The sequence below is a fragment of the Histomonas meleagridis genome (genome assembly GCF_020186115.1).
Source record: "Histomonas meleagridis strain 2922-C6/04-10x chromosome Unknown contig_20, whole genome shotgun sequence".
NCBI classification, from domain to species: domain Eukaryota; phylum Parabasalia; order Tritrichomonadida; family Dientamoebidae; genus Histomonas; species Histomonas meleagridis.
This window is the reverse complement of record NW_027150805.1, coordinates 1614556-1638275: the sequence shown is the minus strand read 5'-3', so window position 1 is coordinate 1638275 and position 23720 is coordinate 1614556. Positions and strand designations below refer to the sequence as shown.

Genomic DNA, 23720 nt, shown 5'->3' with positions numbered 1-23720 from the left:
ATTTGTTTCATACTGATTTCTTCCACTTTATTCCATCATTTCAAATTAATGAAAATGCTTTCTTGAAGAAAGAGATCTCAAAACATAAACAATCTTTTTGCCTTTATATATATATTTCATTCTCTTTTATTATCAAAAACGAAAACAAAAAATATAAATTTTTTATAGTTTTATAAAGTTTTTTCTTATGCGCAGAAAAGGCTTTCAGCTGATTGCTGTATTACACCGAAGAACTTTTCGTTTCCATGAACCAACACCACCACGTTATTATTACTAATTTGTTGTAACTTTGCGATAAACACGTTTTTCGATGGCAAGTTAAACGCCACGTTTACCGCATTGTTTTCCTTTGACATGACGAACAGTTTTCTTTCCGAAAGTATTTTCTCGTCAGCCAAGTTACCATTTAACTCTATTTTCGTATCATTGCTATACTTTTTCCATTCATTTTGTAATGCTTCCATCGAAGTATTCTCAGGTAAATCAACAACAGCTATAACATTTATGTTCGTGTTAAAGATTTTCGTTCCTAAATTAGTCCTTAATGCAATTTGTAAGTCATTAATTAGATCCGAAATTTGACTTTCGTTATATGAAAGTTTGATATTAATTTCACATGAATCGCCATAATCCAAAGATTCTGGAAAATATGGTAATTCTTTTAATGTTATGCCCGCCCAATTTTTATTAAAAGCTAGAGCAAAATCATGAATATTATTTTGGGACTTATTAAATATTCGTAAATATAATGTCATATATTCCCAATCAACAAATAGATCTAAATTAGGATCTTCTAAGTTGATAGGTGTCCAATTACGTGATATATTTTCTGTTTCAAGTTCATTTTCGGAATCTTCATCAGGTAAATATTTGATACGTCGGACAAAATTAGCCGTGGTTACATGTAATACACCGGAAATACTTCCCATATTTTTAATTAATTCTTCTAAAATTGCTGGATCATACGTATTGACACTTTCTGATCGGGTTTGCTTAGAAAAGTTAACGGTCTGCTCCGATAACGAATTTTCAACGGTCGATAATAACCGCCAGTAAATCATCGCCCGATTTCTGACATCTGGCATTACGCTCTCTTTAGTAGCAGCGTTGAGAGCAAATTGAAGTTGGTCATGAGATTGCTCGGGATTGCGTACATAAACTTTGACTAAAGCTGTTAAAATTTGTAATTGAACTTCAGGAATTTCATCTTGAAATGAATCTAAAAATGGATCTAATAAAACATCAACGTTCTCTATGATGGAGTTATACTCACCAAGTATCCATATGGCAGCTGCTTTCGCTCGAGAATCTTTGATTTGTTCAAGATTGGAACAAACTATTTGAATGATGGATTCAAACATTCCAGGGAAATGTCGAAGAATATCGGCTATAACAATAATAGCTTCTTCAACAGCATATTCAGCTTTACTTTCAACAAGTTTAACAAGGACATCTACACAACGACGAGCTCCGACTTCAACTTTAAGAGCGATCTTCTTTAGAGAATTAATGGCTTTTCGAACAAAGTGAACATCAACTGAATTACAATATTCTTCAAGTTCATCTATAACAATAGTAAAGTTTTTAGGTGTAGTAATATGAACTATAATATCAAGTTTTTCTAATTTTACATAGCTTGGATCATTATATTTACAAAAGAAAAATCGAATTTGATTTGAGAGAAGTTTTGGATACTTTATAACGAAAAGTGACAAAATTCGTAATGTGACAAATTGAATTTCAGGATCTGAGCTGGAAATTAAAGTTATGAATGGTGGGATGATTTGTGGGAATAATTCCTCAGGAGTTCGTTTATCGTATTCCATAAATCTATATATACATTTAAATGAACCAATAACAACTGCAGGATTTGCATGCTTAAGAAATGGTAAAAGTCTATCAATTAAAAATGAAGCATCAGAATCATTAGCAGGTCTGTATTGAGCTAGAGCATCTAAAAGTAACGTTTGAACCCATCCACTGCATTGTGTCATTGCTGATATTATTGGAGTAACATTATTTTCGTTTAAAGAAAAGATTGGATTCGCACGTCTTTCATTGATTTCGAATAAAGCTGCTGTTGTATTTGAAACAACCATTGGATTTTCATCTTTAAGACATTCAAGAAGATCTTTTAAAATTTGTGAATTTTCAATCGCTTCGGGAATTATGTCATATATTTTTGATACTGCTAATACTGCTGTTTTTCTGACATATGCTTCTGGATCTTTGAGACATTTTTTAAGTGGCAAGATCATATGTTCTGCTACAGTCTCAAGCTTGATTCGTGGCATGGTCCTTAATGCTAGAGCTCTGACGATTGGGTTGGGGTCAGCACAATCTGAAACAAACGTGCTGACTGTCATAATTGATTGTTCTGGTTCCTGACTTGAATATGTAACAAGATAAAGATATATGAGTTTTTTAAGTTGAAGGTCTTCTGTTCGAACGCATCTTAGCATTGAAGAAAATAAAGCACTCATATTTTCACCACCTCTCATTAATGAAACAACTTTATTAGCCGCCATCTTTCGCTGGCGACTATCATTTGAGTCAAGCATATCTCTGAGTTTGGAAATTTCTCCTTTAGTTGTTTTCTTGAACATATGCGTTTTATTCAGTTGGTTTGGCCAAGTAACATCAGAAAAAAATTCCCCTCAAAGGGTAAATCTTACTTCATTAAACAAGTTATGTTACTGGTGTTAACAAAGCAGATTGACATTAAAATGTCCATTTAAAGAAATTCAATATTTAATAAAAGTTATACATAATTTTAAAATCGATTAAAACTATATTAATCTAAAGCTAATCTGTATGTTATTTATTCGTTCATCAGGATTATATGTATTTCACTATCATTAACTTAAATGACATGAATGTCTATAACTACTAAATATGTTTGTATCAATTGTAATAGTGATTGTTATTGGTGCAACGTTACTATTACAATTATTATTTAATTAATGAGTACTCGAAATAAGAAGAAAACAAATGACTTACATGAAGTGAGCAGTGGTAATTAAGTTTTTTGATTAAAAAGTATGACTGTTATATAAAATTCAATTATATGAGTAATTTTCATAATAATTTTTTTCTCTCTTAAAAATTTATAATTAGATTCGAATTGCATTAAAACTATTTTATTGTCATTATATATATATATATATATATATATAACCAAAATACATACATTTTGTGTATTGCTTTTTATCATTTAATTTTTATTTATGGAGATAAAGATGTTCAAAATAAAAAAATCGATAGACTTTTTGATATATTCACACATTAAACGGTTTTTCACATTTGCAAGTGTAAAAGATTTATATAAAACTGCAGTTAGTGCTAAAGGAGTTGACACGATTCCTTGCATTATTTCAGCAAACAATTGTGAACAACGAAATCCTGATTCAGTTCCGATTGGAGTTGGTCAAGCACTTGGTAAAGAACTTGGATGTCCAGTGTTAGAAGTATCATATCGAGAACATAAGAACATTAATGAACTTTTTGAAGGAATTGCACATATTTTAGTACAAAAGAATCAAAAGGAAACAAAAAAGAAAACCAAAAAATCCAAATGTAAAACATATTAAATTAATTAATTAATTACATAATTAAATAAATGAACTCATAATTTCCAGATGTAGCAACATATTTCATATCTTTGAAAGATTTATTGATTTATTTTCTCCTTCAACATTTAAACTTTCAACAGCAAAACCGGATGGTGCAACACCAACCGTAAAAAACTATCAGAAGCCATGAATCATTTGGCTTGTAAAGTTTAAACTAGACTCTTTCATTGCCACTTGAAATTTTAAAATATAGCAAGCAAGCATGCAAGAAAAATGTCAACACATTTTTTGAAAAGTGAATACAAAAAACTCTATCGGAGCAGTTATTATCGTAATCACAAAAAGTTGTTTTCATATAAAGTTGTTTGCATTCTTCTTGTTAAAACATAATAAAATTATTATTTCGTTTGATTTTTAGAAGCCTATCATGACACCGCATGAGTAGAAAAATTATTTCTATTTTTTTAAAATTTGTAATGAAGTTAGATTTTTTGTTCGACGGACTTTGATATTTGACCAAGTTTGTTCCAATATTTGAGAGCTATTCAATATTGAATTCGATAAAGTATACAAATATATCTATTATCTAGATAAACGGTTTATATTATCAGAAACAAATCAAAAATTGGCAAATAAAAAAATTCGATAAAATTTCTTAATTATTCTTAGATTGATCAAAAATCGATAAAAACTGATGCACAACTCAGCAGAACCTTAATCAAAATTTTTGATCAATTTGAATGATTTCATGAATTTCAGAATTTATTAAGTGTAAGCATCATCCACTCTATTCTCCCTATGTAAATAAAATCATTTTATTTTGCAATTTTTATAATCCTATTCTAAGATATTTGTTGGTTAAATCAAATTCACGCTGAACCGACTTCATAAAAAGTCTTCAACCCAGTTTTACAACATTCAAAAAGTAAATATGGAACGTTAACCTTGAGAGGATGGGAGAACAATTTTTCAAGACTTACGCCCCAGTCAAAAAATTAATAAAAAATTTTAGTGTATGGGAAGCAAGTGCAACTGGCATTGCACCTGTAAGATTGCTATTATATCCAACATACTCACAAAAATGTACATCAGTATGTCAATGTTTTCCTTCATTTGAAAATGTTACAGACCCGTCCAAGCCGTCTTTTGAAGTATCTGTTATTAATACAGGGAAAATTTATTTTATATATTCATTAACATATCAAAATAAATCAAAAACCAAATTTGTTTGCAAAGAAAAAAAATGTGAAACCATACAAAACTCTGTTGTCACATTGATGCTTGAATCAAATTTTTTATACATTAATTTTTTCAAAGAATTATTAGATAATTTATTAAATACAGCTATAGCAGGTGGTAATTCTGATGTTAGTAGTATGCTTGAAAGTTATTTTCGCAAGCCCTCAACATTATCAAAAGAAATTCAGCCAAAAATTTCATCAGAGTTTTCACTTCCTAAACTTCAAATGTATATGTTTTCCATTTTAAAGCCATCCCAAATACTTCGTCTTATTACAAGTTTGCTGTGCGGATTTTCAACAGTCATCACCTCATTTTCCAATTCACAGATATCAATTTCTTCCATTGGGTTATTGTCACTTATATATCCCTTGAAATGGCCATACTTATTTTTTACTATTGCTAATTCCAAAGTATATACAAGTATGAATTGTCCAATTTACATTTCCGGCGTTTTATTTAAAACACTTTTAAACCATCAAAATGTACAAAACAAGCCTAAGCAAGTTGTGAATATTGACTTTTCCAACATAACAATATATGATACAACATTCATTAACAATAATATGTTTATTTTCCTTCATCAAAAAATCAATGAATTAATCAAAAAAGAAGTTGCTATATATAAAAGTGTTGGCATTTACCCATACCATCAAATCCAAAATTTAATTTGGAAATTCATTTTCGGAATATTAATAATCGCATCTGGTAAAATTAATGCAGATTTTAATGACGAAAATTTCATTCAAAATGTTTTCCATGAAATTTCATCAAGAAAAATTTCAAATGTAAATTCTTTAGAATATTTGATATGTAAAAGTAAAGTTATAGAAGAATTTATAAAGGATTCTAAACAAGGATCAGAGGTATATCGAAAAATGTTTGCCCAAGTGAAACAAATGGAAAATGTTATTAAATTCGTCAGAAAACAAAAATAATTTATCGGCCTTTTTTGATGAGAATTATTATTTTAAATATTGTATTATTAAAGAAATAATAAAATATTGTAAATCAGAATTACTAATATTAGTAATTATTAATAATTTAAAAAATATAATAAACATGATTTGTTTGACCCACAGTTATAAATAAAATGTATGAAATTTGTGTTAATTTAAATTTAATGTTGATATATTGATGCTTTGAACTTTTATTAATGAAAACCTTTAGGAACCGTGAGCTGCTGCAGCTGCTGCTTTCCTTTGTTCTGATGCTTGTTGCTTTTGTCTCATTAATTCTGCATCTCTTTCACGACGTTGATTAGCATTTCCTCCAGCACCTTTCTTTTGGTGTTTTGCATTTCTAGCTTCAGCACGTGCCTTTTCACGCTCCCTTTGTGCTCCTCTTGTCATTAATTTTGTGTGGATGGAATCGACCAGAGTTAGTCAAAACCACAAAAATTAATTGGTCCAAAGCATTCAAAAACTGGAAGACTTTGGCATTTTCAAAAAATCTTTTTTTCCAATCTCTATCGTCAGGCAGAAATTTCGAGGTTTAGTACATAAAAACTCTTATGAACCTGTCGAAATGGTTTTTCATCTTGTTTTCTATAGGATTTACTATGTTTTAAAAAATCTTAAATTAAATTTAATACATTAAAAACCATTAAAACAAATGCGCATTCAAAAAACCTTTGTTTGATGAATGAATTTTTGGGGTTTTAAATTTCGATTTTTAGGAAAAACTTAGGAAAAAGGAAAATTTTCCAAAAAAATCATCGAATTCACTTTTCTTTATGTTTACATTTATTTGAGTGCTAATTCAGCCATAAAACTTTTTGAGGATTTGCACGATCAAATTTAGCCAAAAGTGTCCATACAACAAAATTTCCATCAAAAAGAAGATTTTGTATATCTAAAACATTTCTTTTGGTCAATTGTTTACTTTAGTCTGTAGTGAACGTTGCCTCCTCTACTTTAGAGATGACTTTTGATGGGCAAAATCGATTAGGGACATTTTCCCACCATTTTCATCATAAGTTAGACCCTTTATTTGTCTGCTCCTGTGCTAGCAAATCAGTTGTTGAAGAGTTTGGTGTTCCGGAGTAAATTACTTGGAATATGTCGTTATTTAAACCTATGTTTGTTTCTTGTTTTGTTTCCTTTTGGTTGAAATTCGTGAAAAATGGATGTGATAAAAGCGTTCTCGCGTTTGGCCTTTGAGATGTTGGTGTTAAACAAGATCTGATTAAGCTAGCTAAAGTTGGATCTGTTACCATGTTGACGCAATCTGGAGGCTGGAAGTTTTGGAGTTTATGAACAAGTTCTAATGGGGTTTTGCACTCGCTATATGGATCTGTCTGTGTGGCAGCACTCAATAATGCGATTCCAAACTGCCATATATCAGATGCTGGGCAAAGATTCTGAAACAAAGCCTCTGGGGGTGTAATGTTTTGAAGTTTGAGTGAGTTAGGAGCAGACTTCAAAACAAGTGGATCAACTAATGGAGGGATGAGTTTGATATGTCCAGTGGATGCCTTCAAAAATATTGATGGAAGGGTAATATGATTGTGAACAATAGGTGTTGGCCTTGAATGAAGATAATCAAGTGCTTGAAGTACAGCATAAAACCATTTACGGAGGGCCTTGGGACCTGTAGCTTGATGCTCAACTTGTTCAAGTATAGAAGATGATGATAATGATTCAGTAATGAAGCACAAAACATGTTTTTCTTCATTAACCCAACAATGGAGGAATGACATTAATGACTCACACTTCAGTGACTTTAGTGTTTCTGAATATGAAAGCAAATATTTTACTTGGTTGGAATTAAGATGGTTAATATCTATTTCATGCCAAGTAACCTCAATTCCAATGCGATTTGCGTAGCCTTTGAATTGAACAATCGAGGTGCCTGTGTTTATTATCTCATCAAATCTTTGATACTGCCCTGTGGGATCAAGAACTGGTGATTTGCCAGGCTTTGACATCTGATGGATTAATGCAGAATAACCTTTTCAATTATTTGATAGAGGTCGTTCAAATCACATGTGATGTGGCCATCAACCGTAATTTATTGATTTTGAGTCAGACGTTATTGCTGGCAGGTTCTGTTTCTGAGCATGACAACATATCATGAAATGAATATTTTTCTTCATATGAATGTTATTAAAAATTAATTCCAACTTGAGTGCAGAATACAAATATTTTTATAAAAATTAAATATATATTTTTTATTTTTCATGATAAATTATTATTAGGATTTTTTCAGATGTATAAGTAAATTGATGCTTTTTATAGTATTCCCGAAAATAAAATTGCGAAAACCAATTAAATTCTGAACCAATTTAATCTCACTGCAAAAAACTAGCTAAAATTGGACGAATTTTTTAAAGCCCGTTTAATAACAAAAAGACGTTAATTTAGGATGTCTCTTGCGTTTAGCTCAACATGCATCCAGAACCAAATCTTTGGATGTATCCAAACAGTTCCTTTCCCAAAATATTATGTTAATATCGATAGTGAAATGCAAAAATGTAAAAAATGTAAAACACCTTTTTTTATCAGCAATGATGGAAATTTTCATTGTCCATTTTGTAATCCTCAGCAGGATTTCAAACCAGAAACATTATGTTTTACATCAAAGCAACAACCAAGAAAACATTTCTTTTTTATTTTTGATATATCTCTTCCAAAATCTCTTATGCTAACATATTTGCAGCAATTTATTGATAACCTAGCAGACACTTCAACATTTTCTATTGTAGCTATGTCTGACATCCCAATTTTTATGTCAATCCAAAACAATATCTTATTATTTTATTTATTCAAAGAAAACCAAGATCCTAAACCGCTAAAATATTATACCATGCAAAAACCTGATTCGTCTGTTATTTTTTCTTCTATTTCTTCTATATATGCACTTATTCCAGATAAAATCAAAGAAAAAATTGATCCATTTACAATCCTCAAAATCATTCTTAAAATCCCTAGTGTGAATCCTTTTGTTATATTTTCATTCTACAAAAGGCCTCTAACTCAAATATCTGGTGGAGAAGCCGAGGATTTATCAATCACAATTGCTCGCTCCAAAGCAATTGTTCATTTGGGTCTTTCCACTCCTGACTTTAGGCGCTCAACAGCCATTTCTCGATATTCATTTGGTCATGTTTTCACATTATCAGATAATCCAATCACCCAAATGCGAATTTTATTTTCAGCATCTCTGACTCCAAAATACACTATTTACTCCCCACGATATCTTGAGATTTCTAAAGTTTGTGGATTTAATGGTAAAATACATATGGAAAATCAAATTTCAAAATTGAAACTTCAACAATTTTCTGGTGGAGCAATTTCGTTTGGAGTTGATGGTTCTCAATTACATAGAAATTCTTGTGTTCATATCATTGAAAAATGTGTTTTCCACAACAAAAAATATTTAACATTATATTCTTTTACAACGAAAAGTGCCGAAAATGACCAAAAAAATGACGATATAACAAATTTAATGGTCTCCAAGTTCCTTTCGAATGATATACTTAAAAATGTATGGAATGGTGCTGATATTAAAGGTATTTTACAGAAACATAATAAAATCAAAGAACTTAATGATTCTTTAATGCAATATTTGGGTGAAAATAACATCCAAAACAATGTAATGAAATTGTTTTATATATTACATTCAAGCGGTGAAATAGAGATAAAAATTCGACTTGAAAAAATTGATGAAAGTTGGAAATTGATTTGGCCGCCTTTTGTTTACGTGTTTGCAAAGAATGAAAGTGTTGATTTAAATATAGATGAAGATTGCAAAAAATTAAATTGGCCTTTGAACGTAATTATGATAAAAGATCAAAATGATTTTGTTAACATTTTGGAAAAGATTAAAATTCAAGTTCCTGAGGAATTAAGCAAATGAATTATTAATTATTTTAATTATTAAATACTTTTTTGTAGGAAATTATTTTTTAATAGTTTATTTAAACGAATACTTTCTTTAGTTCGATATACATTTTCTTGCAATTTAGTAGATGTCAATACTCATCGTTATCTGTTTTTAAACATAGATCTATAACATCCATCACTTTGCTTTAATGTTGTTGTGACCGTTTAATACGCATTTGGATTTTTAAACGTCCGTTTATTAATGAAATCTTCTATATCTGATGCTAATATTCGGAACCTTGCAGATGGCGAAGGTCCTGTTTATCATTTTGACTTATCAAAAATACCTGCAGAATTTTATGAGCCATTATTTCGATCTTTACAAATATTTGCAATTAATAACATAGAATCTCTAGGCTTTTCGTGCGATGAACTAAAACGTGCAGAGCAAAAAGTTGTTATAGGGAGGCCATTTCCAGTAACCGTATTAAATTCAATTGCTAAACGCAAATCAACATATATCAGAAATATTGTTCAATTGATAGCATACATTTTACCACGAAATAGCAAGCTACGAGAAATTTATCTCTCAAATATTTTGTTTACAAGGGAACAAATATCAAGATTAATATCAAGTTTCTCATATTCAACTTCATTAGAAAGCATTATTTTATGTAACATCAATATTGGTGACGAAGGTCTTCGTTCATTATTAAGTGCATTGGATCCCAATCAAATAACATCAATCACAATTAAATATTGCGGAGTAACAAATGATTCCTTAAAAGATATCTTAAAATTCATACAAGAAAAGGATCCTGAGCAATCTAAAAACGGTGGTATTCGTTCTTTTACAATATCAAGAACTGAAATTTCACCCGAAGGACAGAAGAAGATAAAAGCTGCGCTTGGAAACGCATCTTCATCTAAATCAGTAATTTCATTTCCACGAAATAGTAAAAGTAAAGAATATGATAATGAAGAATTAGATGAACTTAATGAATTAGAAAAAGAAAATGCAAAACTTACAGAAGAATTAGAAAGACTTAAGAAGTCGCTAAATGCTGTACAATATAAAAGCGATGTTTTTATTGTTGGAAAAGAAGCACAACAATTCGTGAGTTTCTTATCGAAAATAGAAAAAAAGATAGATGAGTATGAAAGCAAAAATGATTTATTAAAAAGATTTTGATTGTTTTTAATTAAAGATTTTAAGTTTGAATTCTTTTTTGCTTTTTATAGTTTCAATAATATATATAAAAGGATGAACGAAAAAATATTTTCATAATTTTTTGTTGGATTTTTCTTTTTGCATTATATTGGGGCTTCACATCTATGAAATTTTGTTGATATAAATTCATATTTTAAAAGTTGATCACAACTGAAATAAACACATTATTTTTCGAAAAAGAGATTAGTTTCAAAATGAGAAACAGTAAGCAACGAATTAATACTAAAACATGTGTTAATAAGGCACTTCTCTAAAAATTTTTCCCATTTTTATCAATTAAATTCAATTTAAGTAAATTTATATCATCACTATAACCTTTCTATGTTTTGATTATCTACTCACTTAAATAGTAATTCGAATCTAATATATAAAATAAAACTAAACAAATGAACCCATTGGTGAACATTTTCCGGTGGAAAATTGTGAGTAACTACTCTGAAAAAGTCACAAGGCACTTGAATTTTGAGGTTATGAGTTCTTTCTTCTTATCTTTTGAGAAATTTGTTGCTATTGTTCTGATAAAAGAAACGAGATGCCGGCGGCATTCATAATACAAAATGAGAGTAAGTATAATTTGTCAAAATAATTACATTTAATTGTTTTTTTTTTCTGATTGATGTTGCATTCTATACGGAAAGAAATTCATCACCTTTTGCGTGGTGAAAGTTTGTTATTACATTTTCAGCAAAATGTTTGATTCTTAAAATAAATTACGTTGGTTTGTTCAGCTCTGACCATAAATACTCACAGGAAATTCAATATTACATTTGTGATAAAACGTAAAAATTTACAAAGGTTTGTGATCAATTTTTTCATGATAATTTGAAAAAGTAATTTCAATTGATGTGTAAAGATTGCGACTATTATAACAATTGTTCAGATAATATTCTAATAATTTTAATATTGCGTACAATAAGTAAATGATAATTGATATATATCTTTAGATAAATGTCTTACTAAAAAATAATGAGAAAAAATTATTTTATTTTTCTGATCCCCATTTTGATTTGAATGGAGCGGAGGTGGGTATTTCAATACATGAATTCATGTTACCGGTAGCCTCATTGAAAAAGTAATGGATCCAATCAATTTTCTTTGACTTCACTTCCAAAATGTCTTGGAAATATGGGAATGGTCTCTTTGGTTGCTTCAAAGACATAAAGACTTGCCTTTACGGCACATTCTGCACATTATGCTTACATTCAAAGAATGTTTCAAAGAACAGAGGTGAAGATTGTTCAATTTGCCATTGCTTAAATGTTCAACCAGAATGGTACCTTCGTAAAGACTTAGGTGACAAAGCTGGAAACATTGCAACTGATTCAATTGATTGCCTAATTTCTGTTTTCTGCTTACCATGTGCAGTTTGCCAGGATGCTAGCAAAGTTTGAATAAAACAAATAAATATACATGAAAATGTTTTTGTAAAATCAATAAGTTTTTTTATTTAAGTGATGATTTATATGAATATTTTTATTTATTTACTTATATTGAGAAACGATTTCTGACCATTTATTGATGTTTTCATTCATCATTTGGAGGATCATTGTTGCATCAGAGTAATTATCATCTGTATTTTCGTCAATTAGAGACAAAGCCTGATGATAAGCATTTTTTGCAAAATCTATCGCTTCTTCTTTTTGGTTCATTACTTCGAATAAGAATATAGAATAATTTAAAACAGTGCTGAGACGATGAGGATCATAAATTGCAAAGTGATCCATTGCTATTTCAAGAGCCGAGTCATATGCCTCTTTAGCTTTTTGTGCAACTTTAACTTGTTCTTCACCAGTAAGAGTTTCGCAAATGTAACGGTAATAATCACCTCTTAATTTTTCGTAAAAAAGTTTGAAGTCTTCATCTTGTGCTGCAGGTAAAAGCTTTTCTTCCACCATTTTAATGAGCTCATAGCATTTTTCTTCTAGTTCTAAAGAAATTTTTTTTTGAATTTCAATAATTTGATTCTTACGACTTTCGGTAAGATTTCCATCATCATGATTTGAAATTGCATCAAGAGTTCTGAGTCCGTTTCTATGATTTGATATAAGATTTTTATAAGCAGATGCAAGTAAATTTCTCTCATTAACAGATAGTTTTGGATCAAGATCAACTGCTTTTTTGATTAGATCAATTGTTTCTTGATGTTGATCAGTATGATCATATACATGTGCCATGTAGAAACAAAGTTCTTTTTCAGTGGACATTTGTTGAAAATAACAGTTATAAATAAACGGCTTTGCCTAAGTTTATTTTCTGGCAAATGAAGACAACCAAAGCTTTTGCTTGATGCTCAAATGTGTCGCATTCCAGACTGATCTTCAAGCATCATACAACAGGAAATCAAGCAAATCTATGTTAAAACTGCTTTTCAAGATATTAATATTGGTATCAAATCAACAATAAGGGAAAACTGGTTGGGATAACTTCTTCGTCAAGACCTTTGGAATTCCTGTTGCGAATGCAAACTTCGATGAAGCTGCTATTGGTCTAAAATAGGGATCATATATACGAATCATTTACTTCTCAATTGATGATAGACAACAAATAGAATACAAAAAATAGTTTAGTTAAGCTCGTTATCATATTATAACAAAAATTTAATTACAATGGATTACTGTTGACGTTTCTTTGTATTTGTTCCACTTTGTTCCCAATTTCAGTGATACCTTGAAGTATTTCATTGGGATCTTTTTTTGTTTTGAATGAATCCAAAAGTTCGACATACTTTTGGTAAATTTTTAACTTTTCGGAAATATCATTTTGTGTACCTTTATAAAGAGCTGTGTCTGCTACATTTTGGCGCAGCTTTTGAAGTTCTTTTGTGCCATTTTTTTTATAACTTCTGAATATATCTTCATACATTAAACACAAATCAACCAAATTGTTCAGTTCCTTCGGTTCAACTACCATCTCTCTAAAAGCTTCATTGGGTTCGCCTTGCAAATCTTGTGCGATCTCATCCAAATCAGATACACTAAGTAATTCTTCTTTTTGCAAACTTGCCTTTAGCTTCAAAATTTCGATGGAAATGTTTGTATCCTCTTCATCTTGGTTTTCTGTATTTTGTACACCAAAAGGTGTTTGTTCTGACATTTGAGGACATGTGATATAAAATGTGGTATTGAATATTTTGTATAATTTACATCACCAATTTTAGTTAGTATTTTTTAAAGATTTCTTTAGCATAACAATGGATCTTATGTTTACAACTAAGATAGTATAGCAATGTTGGAAGTGAAAATTCATTTTCATAATTTTTTTTTTAGTGAGATTCAATCTCAATCTACAATTTTTTCCATAATCTATTTTAAATCATCTTGATATTTAATGGTTTAAAACTTGTTAAAACGTTGTGTATCAAGGTAAATATATCTCATTACACAAAAAAGATGTTCTATGTTTTTAACGTTCTTTCCATACAAATTTTCTATCGAAATATCAGTTAATGCACTCCAAAACTCGGTCGTTCCCCATCCCTTTTGAAATTGAAGAAAAGGTTATTAAATTTCAGGCCTTCCTTAATGATAATTTCCAAATAAATTCGCCTGAACCACGTGCTTTGGCCATGCATTTTTTCAATCGTTATTATAAAATCAACCCGGGGTATCCAAGAGAATATGGATTATTTTCAATATCTAGTTTTCATTTAGCTACAAAAATATGTGAAACACGTATTAAAATTCAAGCATTAGTCACATTTCTCGAAAGTGTATTAGATACACCTTTAATCAATTCTCTTATTGACGGCTTAGATGGGATCCCCACGAAATCACAAGTATTTTTAAGTGAACTTTCCAATAAATTAATTGATCGAGAAATGAAAATTATTATGGCATTAAATTTTAATTTTCAAGTTGTTTTACCGTATGACATCTGTTTTTCCTATCTTCAGAAAGTACTTCTTTGGCACCTTGATTCATCTGATCCTATTTTTATATCTCTTAAAGAAGAATTTACAATTCTCTGTCAAAAATTCCTTAATGATCTTCAACATTCACCATTATTTTTTGTAGCACCACCTGAACATCTTGCCATTGCAGCCATTCAGCTTACATTTGAACGAAGTTTGTTACCATTAGATTCACCCAATCCATCAAACGATTGGTTCATATATGTTTATTCCCAACAATCCCCATCATTCTCTGATAACATTAAACCTCTTATCGAAGAGATCAGGACATATTTCCATCAGATTTGGAAGCAAAATCACGTTCCAGAAATCCAACATCCGAAAACCGCCATAACCGCCGAGCAAATGAGCAAATGGATACGATATCCAATCATTCCTGCTCAAATGAATCCTATTTGTGAACCTCCTCCATTACATATGTTAAATGCACTTGTTGAGAATGATGATACATTTAAACATATGGATTCTGATCATTGTCCACCATTTCCACCACCACCAATTAATGATGAAGAACTTGTTTTAACGCCAGTGATGATACAATTTCAGAAAGAAATGAACATTTTAAAGAATGAAGGCGAGACTAAACCCCAAAAAAATGATGAAAAACGTAAAAGAAACAATACAAATAAAGAACGGGAAAATAGTAATATGAAAGCAAAGAAGAAAACAGAAGATAATGTAAAAAGAGAAAAAGATAATAATCGAAACGAAAGGAAAAGAAACAAAGAAAATATAATCGATAATGATTCGGAATACAATAGAGAAAGAAGAAGAAGCAGAGATGATAACTATGATTTGTTACATGTCGAATTAGAGTATAGTCGAAGTGAACGAAGAAGAAGTCGCGACGAAATATATGATGAGTTCCCCGACGAATTGGAGTACAGAGAGCGAAGAAGAAGCAGAGACAACAGCTATGATCACTTGCCAAGTGAATTAGAGTATAGTCGAAGTGAGCGAAGAAGAAGCCGCGACGAAAGTTATGATATTTTACCATGTGATTTAGAATATGGAAGAGAAAGGCGAAGGAGCAGAGACGAAATATATGATATATCGCACAACGACTTGGAGTACAGCAGAAATGAAAGGAGAAGAAGCCGCGACGACATCTATGACTTACCGCAGAGCGACTTGGAATACAACAGAAATGAAAGAAGAAGAAGCCGCGAAGAAAGTTATGACGCTATGCAAAGTGACTTGGACTACAACAGAAGAAGAAGCAGAGACGACATCTATGATTTGCCACAGAACGACTTGGATTATAACAGAGACAGAAGAAGAAGCAGAGACGAAAGTTATGACGTTATTCAAAGCGATTTGGACTACAACAGAAGAAGAAGCAGAGACGACATCTATGATTTGCCACAGAACGACTTGGATTATAACAGAGACAGAAGAAGAAGCAGAGACGAAAGTTATGACGCTATGCAAAGCGACTTGGACTACAATAGAAGAAGAAGCAGAGACGTTCCGAATGACTATGAGTATTACAGGGAGCGAAGACGGAGCCGCGACGAAAGTTACTTAGATAATCCGAACGAATATGAGTATCGCGAGCGAAGACGGAGCCGCGACGAGATATATCCGAACGACATTTCATTATACAAAGACGAATACGTCAGTCGTCCGAAAGACGAAAGAGATAAACGAAGCAAAGAAATTAGCACAAACGAGCGAAAGAGCAGACGAAGCAAAGAAGAGCAAAAGGAAACGACAGAGCAGAATCGAAGCAGAAGAAATCGCGACGACGCTTACGTGGATGACATGGATTACCGCCGAAGTGAACTCGACGCTGCGTATAGAGACGAATACATTTATCGAAGAAGCGATGGTTATCTGTATGATGTGCCGAATGATATGGAATACAGAAACGAGCGAAGAAGCAATCGAAACGAAGATGGGTACGCGTACGATGATAGATATGACTACGAAAGAAGAAGCAGAGACGAAGGTTATATGTATAGAGATGAACGCGATCGATATGGAGGCAATGAACAATATAATCGAACACAAAGTGGAAATCAAAAAAGAGGAAGAAGTAACGCCACAAAGAAACATCAAAATGAAAAAGGAACAGCTAAAAATAATGAACAAAGAAGAAGAACAAATCCAAAATAATGCAAACGTGTGATAGATCTGTTGTTGTGTAAAAAAATTAATAAAAAATAAATGCGTAATTCGTATTGCATACGGATGATTCGCCTGATCCTTATTTCTACGATGTGCCGACTGTGTATTTGGATGAGTTTTGGCTGAAATGGATTCGAAATATTTTTGTCTGATGAAAGATTAGAGAAATTGGCTGACGATTTTATATCAGGAGAAATTATGAAATATGCGGCTTTTGAAGATGAGTAAATAATAACTTTTCATGTGATTGCCTGAAAAATTTGGTTTTAATCTGTATTAAGCACAAATATGGAAATGTAATGACAAATTTCCAAAAATTTTCGATTATCATTTTGATCAGATTTAAAACACTTTTTATAAATCAAATATTTTAGAATACAATTTTATTAATGGTTCAAAATTCATTTTCAATTTTGTGTATCATGAAGAAACTGTAAGCAAAAAATAATGAAATAATTAATCTTTAAAGTATTTTCTCACCTTTTGCAAAATAACTTGCTTAAATGTGATTTTTAATGTGTTTTGATTAATCATTTCATTAATATAATCAAAACATGATAAATATGAAATATGAATGCTTGCAAAAATATATAAAATTGTCGAATTATTGGATTTTTTAATTTATTGTGCATATCAAAACAAATTTTATATTTTAAATGTTCAGAGAAAAAAAGATTTTGGGAAGGTTAAACCTTTACTTGATTGAAGCAAGGCATTTTGCACGAACCTCAGATTCTTGAATTTCAGCATAGCTATTTGCTTGTATGCTTATTCCAACGCCAGGTAAAGCATTCTTGAACGAAATCCTTGTTGAAGCAGATATCATTTTCTTTCGTGCTGGTGCAGAATTTGGTACCCATGAGATGAAGAGAAGCCTATTGCGAAGGTTTCCATCATCGTTGGTGAAATCATAATCGTAGACAGCGAAACATACATCATTTTGAGGGAGGTCATCAAGGAATTGATCATACGTTGTATCTTTTGGCCCTGTTTTATCAACAACAATAAACCTTTCGTCATCACTAAAAGTGAAGAGAACATATCGATATTTATGACCAATCTTGAAGTCATTGAAGACAGGCATGCATTCATCATGAACCTTAATTCCAGTGAACATGAAACAAAAAAATGAAGTAAAGCGGACTTCAAAAAAGTATGAAATTAATCCTTTGAATTTTTTAAATGGATTTCTGTGAGAACAACCGTTATTCACAAAAATTCAAAGGGATGAAAATTTCCGTTTGCAACAGATTTTGAGCAAAATGCCTTTTGACCAAAGACCTATAATTAGGCATTGACCCACAATTGGGTTTCTACATTTGTTGTTAACTTGTTGTTTTTGTGAGAATATTTTGTGTTTTCGTTTTTTTATTTTTGAACATATTATATTCAATATTAATTATATCTTCTCTAGAGAAAGTCCACTTGCAATTTTTCATATTCTAGCTAATGGACAATACATAAGTATCATTATTCTGGCAATTATTATGAGTATATTAAATTACCAAATAACCATGCAAGTTTTCATCTAACAGTTGATTAAGAAGTGTTAAATTATTATGCAAAAAGGGTGAATTCTTGAAATATTGGTATATAAAATAAGGAAAAGAATTTTTTTATCAAAAAAAATTGATAAAAATATTGAATTTAGAGATAAATTTCCAATAAATAAACAAAATGAAATAACAATTTTGTATATCATATCGATTTTATCTTATATATTTTAATATTACTTTTCATGAAAATAATAATTACTCATATTTCCAAATTTCTCAGCGATGAAATTAGTAGTAGAACTGCAACTTCGACAAAAAACGCATAAGTTCAATCATATCAAGGACAATTTTATTAAGTTTTAAAACAACTGTTAATTTGAGCCATATTCTGATATTTACATTACCACTTCGTTAAAACCATTGGAAAACCATTTTTTATCAAAGAATCATAAAACTATGTAAAGTGAATTCGCATTCATTCTTCAAATGCGCATTTGAATCGTTTGTACAGCCCAAAACAAAACAAATTCGAAGCGATTCAGCATTCGCAATAACTATTCGATGCTCATTTTACTATCGAAACGAAAACGTATTCATCAAATGTAAATTTTCGTAACGAATTTTTATGGAGTTAAATTTGTTCTATATCCACAGTGCTATTTCATCGAAGTCATCATTGTTATCACTCGATCCGGATGACGAGTCCTTTTCCTTCTTTCCTTTTCGCGTGTGCTGCTGCTTCTGTTCGTCAGAGTGTATGTCCTCGCTGTGGTGCAGCATCACTACGGTGCCGTTCTTGCGTATCACAAATATGATGATCAGTACAATGATCGCAATGACAACAATAACAACAACAACAATGATGGCAGCGAGTTCCCCGCCTGAAAGTCCGCCCTCTTCGCTGTTGTCTGGTACCTGCGACGCAGTGAAAGTGTCCGAGAGAGGGTACGCAGTCGGAGTAGGCGCGGTGGGAGTGGCAGTGGCCGTGCGGACATCGGTGCTCTCGACTTCGGTGGTGACTTCCGCCGTGTCGGTGGCCTCGGAAGTAACGTCCGTGCGCGTCTCTGTTGCAGCCTCTGATGAAGTGTCTGAAGATGTTTCTGTGCGTGTCTCTGTTGTTACTTCTGTACTTGTTTCAGAGCTTTCTTCTGATGATATTTCAGAGCTTTCTTCTGTACTTGTTTCGGTGCTTTCTTCTGATGATGTCTCTGTACTTTCTTCTGTACTTGTTTCAGTGCTTTCTTCTGATGATGTTTCAGAACTTGTTTCAGAACTTACTTCTGAACTTGTTTCGGTACTTTCTTCTGATGATGTCTCTGTACTTTCTTCTGTACTTGTTTCTGAACTTACTTCTGTACTTGTTTCAGTGCTTTCTTCTGTACTTGTTTCAGTGCTTTCTTCTGTACTTGTTTCAGTGCTTTCTTCTGATGATGTTTCAGAACTTACTTCTGAACTTGTTTCGGTACTTTCTTCTGATGATGTCTCTGTACTTTCTTCTGTACTTGTTTCAGAGCTTGTTTCTGACGATGATTCTGATGATGTTTCAGAACTTGTTTCTGATGATGATTCTGATGATGTTTCAGAGCTTGTTTCTGACGATGATTCTGATGATGTTTCAGAACTTGTTTCTGATGATGTTTCAGAACTTGTTTCTGATGATGTTTCTGACGATGTTTCAGAGCTTGTTTCCGACGATGTTTCTGATGATGTTTCAGAACTTGTTTCTGATGATGTTTCTGACGATGATTCTGATGATATTTCAGAACTTGTTTCTGATGATGTTTCTGAGCTTGTTTCTGATGATGTTTCTGAGCTCGTTTCTGATGATGTTTCTGAGCTCGTTTCTGATGATGTTTCTGAGCTCGTTTCTGATGATGTTTCAGAACTTGTTTCTGATGATATCTCTGTACTTACCTCTGAGCTTGTTTCAGAGCTTACTTCTGATGATGTTTCTGTACTTGTTTCTGATGATGTTTCAGAACTTGTTTCTGATGATGTTTCAGAACTTACTTCTGATGATGTTTCCGTACTTACCTCTGAGCTTGTTTCTGATGATGTTTCTGTGGTTGTTTCAGTCGAGGATGTGAATATAAAAAATATGGCAATGATTACAGGAAGCATTGATTTTCTGAATGAACTTTTTAAATGTAAGCGAGTTTTTCACAGGGTCGATAATAAGTAAACTTGTTAATTTTACTTTCCACAAACGTCCGTTAGAAAAAATGTGAACATAACGGTTTCCTTTGAAAAAATCAGTTCGAACTTACCGGTTGTTCTTGGAACTTCAATTACCATGATTTTATGATGTATTTACTTATAATACTTATTCACTTCAATAACTATCTGAGTACATCAATATTGTTTCTGATTACTCGATATAGTTGTGGGAAATTGATCAGATTGAGCAACTCATTTACCCAAAAAGTTCATTTGAAACCGCGTGTTCGAAGAACTTTTTAAATGAAAAGCAGTTTGACAAGAAGTTTTTCAAAGGAAAACGTTCCCGGTTGCAAGGCGAACACACCCAAAGTCTGTCAACCGAATGAATCTATTGTAGCTATCTATGTTTTTTTCATGCCTCTTGCTTGTATTCACAGAAGTTAACTCAATAACATATAATCTCCTTATAACGATGCAGCAATTCGAAGTAAAAAAAATATGTTGATAACATATTTAGAGTAAATTAAGTATTTGATTTATTTAGAATTTTATTAATGAAGCTGCGATTTTAATTAATCGAAAATCATGAGATCAAATGTCATTATGTTGTGTAATAAAAATTTTGTGAATAGGAGAAAGTGGCAACCAAAGACGTTAAATACTTTTGAGCCAAATTGAATCAAAAGTACGCACGATAGCATATGCAAAGCAAATTATGTTTGGAACAATTGTTGAATAAATTTTTGCATATAAAACTATATAATTATAGTATAATAATTCAGCCATTATTTGCGTATGCTAAATTCAATTTTGAAAAAGGTTGAAAACAAATTAATATAAAAACTTTTACATAGTCTATTATTTTTTAGTCTTACATAAGTGTTTAAACGACTTATAGAATTAAAGTCTTCAGGTTTTGTTATTATTAGATAAAACCATGTTTAGAATAATAAAATTAACAGAATTTTAAGTTTTCGACTAACTTAAGTTTAACTAAAAGATAAGAGAAAGAGAATTGATTAGATCGTTTGTGTTGAAAAAAATTACACTTTGAAAGGATGAGTCATACTATCTGAAACACATTTTAAGTACCCATCTTCAGTGAATACGATAATTTTACCGGGCATACTTGATTCGCCCACATAAAATGCTTTTATTTGTACTGAATTTTCAAAAACCTTAAGTTCTTGGCCTGGTTTGTATTTCTTTGGTTGAATTGATGAGCTTTTATTTGTGGGATATATTTCTTTAGTATAATAAGTTGATGGATATATTTCTTTGGAACGTGATCTGGGCGCGCTAGGGCTTCTTTTTGAAATTCTTGACATTGATCAACCTGCCTCTTTCAAAAGCTTTTGAAAAATAAACGTTTTCCAATGTGAAGTGTGAAGATTCTTTCTTTGAACAAAAGACGTTATACCAAACTCGTAAAATCAAAATAAAATGCTCAGAGAAGACTTATCTAAAGCAAAGGCAAATGCACAAAAATTTATAAAGCTTCAAGAAGAAGTTCAAAGTGTAAATGAATCAACAATTGAATCTGTTGTTAACTCAATTTTATTATATGATTTTTGGGAAGATGAATCCCAAAATGAAGAACTTTTACATCTCTTAATCGAGTCGATTGATGTTAGGCCACGAAATACCGAGTTATATGTTGAAATATCAAAAAGAATAGCATCCCATAAACCAGAGTTTATCAAAGTTATATCAGATTTTTTACTATCAACAAAGCAGCGAAAAACAAGTAGAATGTTTTATTTATATTCTCTTGTAAAAATCGGATTGATTCCAATCAATGATGTTATTTCTTTTATTCATACAATTTTTAAAGATAAAGCATTTACCTATATGAAGCAGCACAGGAGGTTCAGTGTTACCATGTTATGTTGGTTTCTTCCAGAAATTGAGCAAGACGATCTTGACTTATTTTCTAAATACAAGAATTTACTTGAAGAATCACATAAATCTCCGTACTTTAAAGATCTGGCTAATGTCAACATTCCGTTTATACAACAGTTTGACAAACTCAAAGAAAATAATTGGAAATTATATCGTGAATACCGAGATATTGGAATGAATCCAGATCCAATTGCAATGGCTATTTCTGACGATGCTGTTATTGACTATGGTGATGTTAATTCCACAATTGAACCATCTATGTTTGAATGTTGTGGATTCATTAATCATTATCCAACACTTATTCAATACGCAGCATTTTGTGGTTCTGTAAATGCATTCTTCTATCTTCAAAGAAAGAATGCTGATTTTTCAAAGCTTGATAGGAAAAATCGTCGACTTGAAGAATATGCAATAGCTGGTGGAAATTCTGAAATCATCACATCTGTATTTCAAAGTGAAACGCATATTTCTTCTACTCCTTTGCAAGAAAATCAAACTCGTCATGCACCAATTAGTGCAAGAAGAAGGAAAATTATGGATATTGCTGCTGAAAGAACATTTTCTGGTTGTAGAGGACGGGTAATGCAACCTTCAAATTTCAGAGTTCAAGATTCTCCAGTTTTTGCTACCATTGGAACAAAAAGTGACTCGAATTCAGGGTACTCCAATTTAACTGTCGCTAAATTTAATAGGTATGGAGTTATTCCACCTCAAGTCGATGAATCTGTTTTCTTAAAAGCATGTTCATCTGATTGTATAAAACTTGTTATATATGGGATAGAAAATGGTATAGATCCAAATTGTGTTGATAAAAATAATCAATCAGGAGTAACATTAGCTGCTATAAATGGAAATGTAGATATACTTCGATTTCTTTCCACACTTGAAGGTGTTAATCTATCGGTAATGGATAATGTTTCTTTTATTCCATCAATATTTCATTTTAATTTTTTGGTGTTTTTTTCTTATTGTTGGTACGCCTTTAATACGTGCATCAGAATATGGAAATTTATCATGTGTAAAAGTTCTAGCAAATTCGAAATATGTTGATGTAAATGCATGTGATGAAAGGAACACAACTGCTTTAATTTTTGCATCTATGAAAGGCTATCTTTCGATTGTTAAATTTTTATGTGATGTAAAAGGAATTGATTGTAATGCGATGGATGAAGTTTCTATTTCACTTTATATGTTTCAATCAAATTCTTTTTGGTCCTGCGTTTTTACATGCTTCAATGCATGGGTATTTAGACA

General features: G+C 31.3%; 8 protein-coding genes across 8 annotated transcripts; 3 read left to right on the top strand and 5 right to left on the bottom strand.

Annotated features, from left to right (window-relative positions):
- Positions 1–185: 185 nt before the first annotated feature.
- Positions 186–2528, bottom strand: GO595_003056 (Adaptin N terminal region family protein; the record flags this gene model as incomplete). The annotated part of the gene is made up of 1 exon (XM_067916035.1): positions 186–2528. The coding sequence occupies one exon, from the start codon at positions 2526–2528 to the stop codon at positions 186–188; it is 2343 nt and encodes a 780-aa protein (XP_067776857.1).
- A 4255-nt stretch (positions 2529–6783) lies between these two features.
- GO595_003055 (putative serine/threonine-protein kinase WNK11) lies at positions 6784–7740 on the bottom strand (the record flags this gene model as incomplete). Its single annotated transcript, XM_067916033.1, has 1 exon — positions 6784–7740. The coding sequence occupies one exon, from the start codon at positions 7738–7740 to the stop codon at positions 6784–6786; it is 957 nt and encodes a 318-aa protein (XP_067776856.1).
- Positions 7741–11980: 4240 nt separating this feature from the next.
- GO595_003054 (putative Cys-rich domain containing protein) lies at positions 11981–12259 on the top strand (the record flags this gene model as incomplete). The annotated part of the gene is made up of 1 exon (XM_067916032.1): positions 11981–12259. The coding sequence occupies one exon, from the start codon at positions 11981–11983 to the stop codon at positions 12257–12259; it is 279 nt and encodes a 92-aa protein (XP_067776855.1).
- Positions 12260–12349: 90 nt separating this feature from the next.
- On the bottom strand, positions 12350–13072 carry GO595_003053 (14-3-3 protein; the record flags this gene model as incomplete). Its single annotated transcript, XM_067916031.1, has 1 exon — positions 12350–13072. The coding sequence occupies one exon, from the start codon at positions 13070–13072 to the stop codon at positions 12350–12352; it is 723 nt and encodes a 240-aa protein (XP_067776854.1).
- Positions 13073–14697: 1625 nt separating this feature from the next.
- GO595_003052 (uncharacterized protein) lies at positions 14698–16896 on the top strand (the record flags this gene model as incomplete). Its single annotated transcript, XM_067916030.1, has 1 exon — positions 14698–16896. The coding sequence occupies one exon, from the start codon at positions 14698–14700 to the stop codon at positions 16894–16896; it is 2199 nt and encodes a 732-aa protein (XP_067776853.1).
- Positions 16897–17602: 706 nt separating this feature from the next.
- GO595_003051 (putative actophorin) lies at positions 17603–18025 on the bottom strand (the record flags this gene model as incomplete). The annotated part of the gene is made up of 1 exon (XM_067916029.1): positions 17603–18025. The coding sequence occupies one exon, from the start codon at positions 18023–18025 to the stop codon at positions 17603–17605; it is 423 nt and encodes a 140-aa protein (XP_067776852.1).
- Positions 18026–19046: 1021 nt separating this feature from the next.
- Positions 19047–20525, bottom strand: GO595_003050 (uncharacterized protein; the record flags this gene model as incomplete). Its single annotated transcript, XM_067916028.1, has 1 exon — positions 19047–20525. The coding sequence occupies one exon, from the start codon at positions 20523–20525 to the stop codon at positions 19047–19049; it is 1479 nt and encodes a 492-aa protein (XP_067776851.1).
- Positions 20526–22415: 1890 nt separating this feature from the next.
- On the top strand, positions 22416–23516 carry GO595_003049 (ankyrin repeat protein; the record flags this gene model as incomplete). Its single annotated transcript, XM_067916027.1, has 1 exon — positions 22416–23516. One exon carries the CDS (start codon positions 22416–22418, stop codon positions 23514–23516), a length of 1101 nt encoding a protein of 366 aa, XP_067776850.1.
- Positions 23517–23720: the final 204 nt, after the last annotated feature.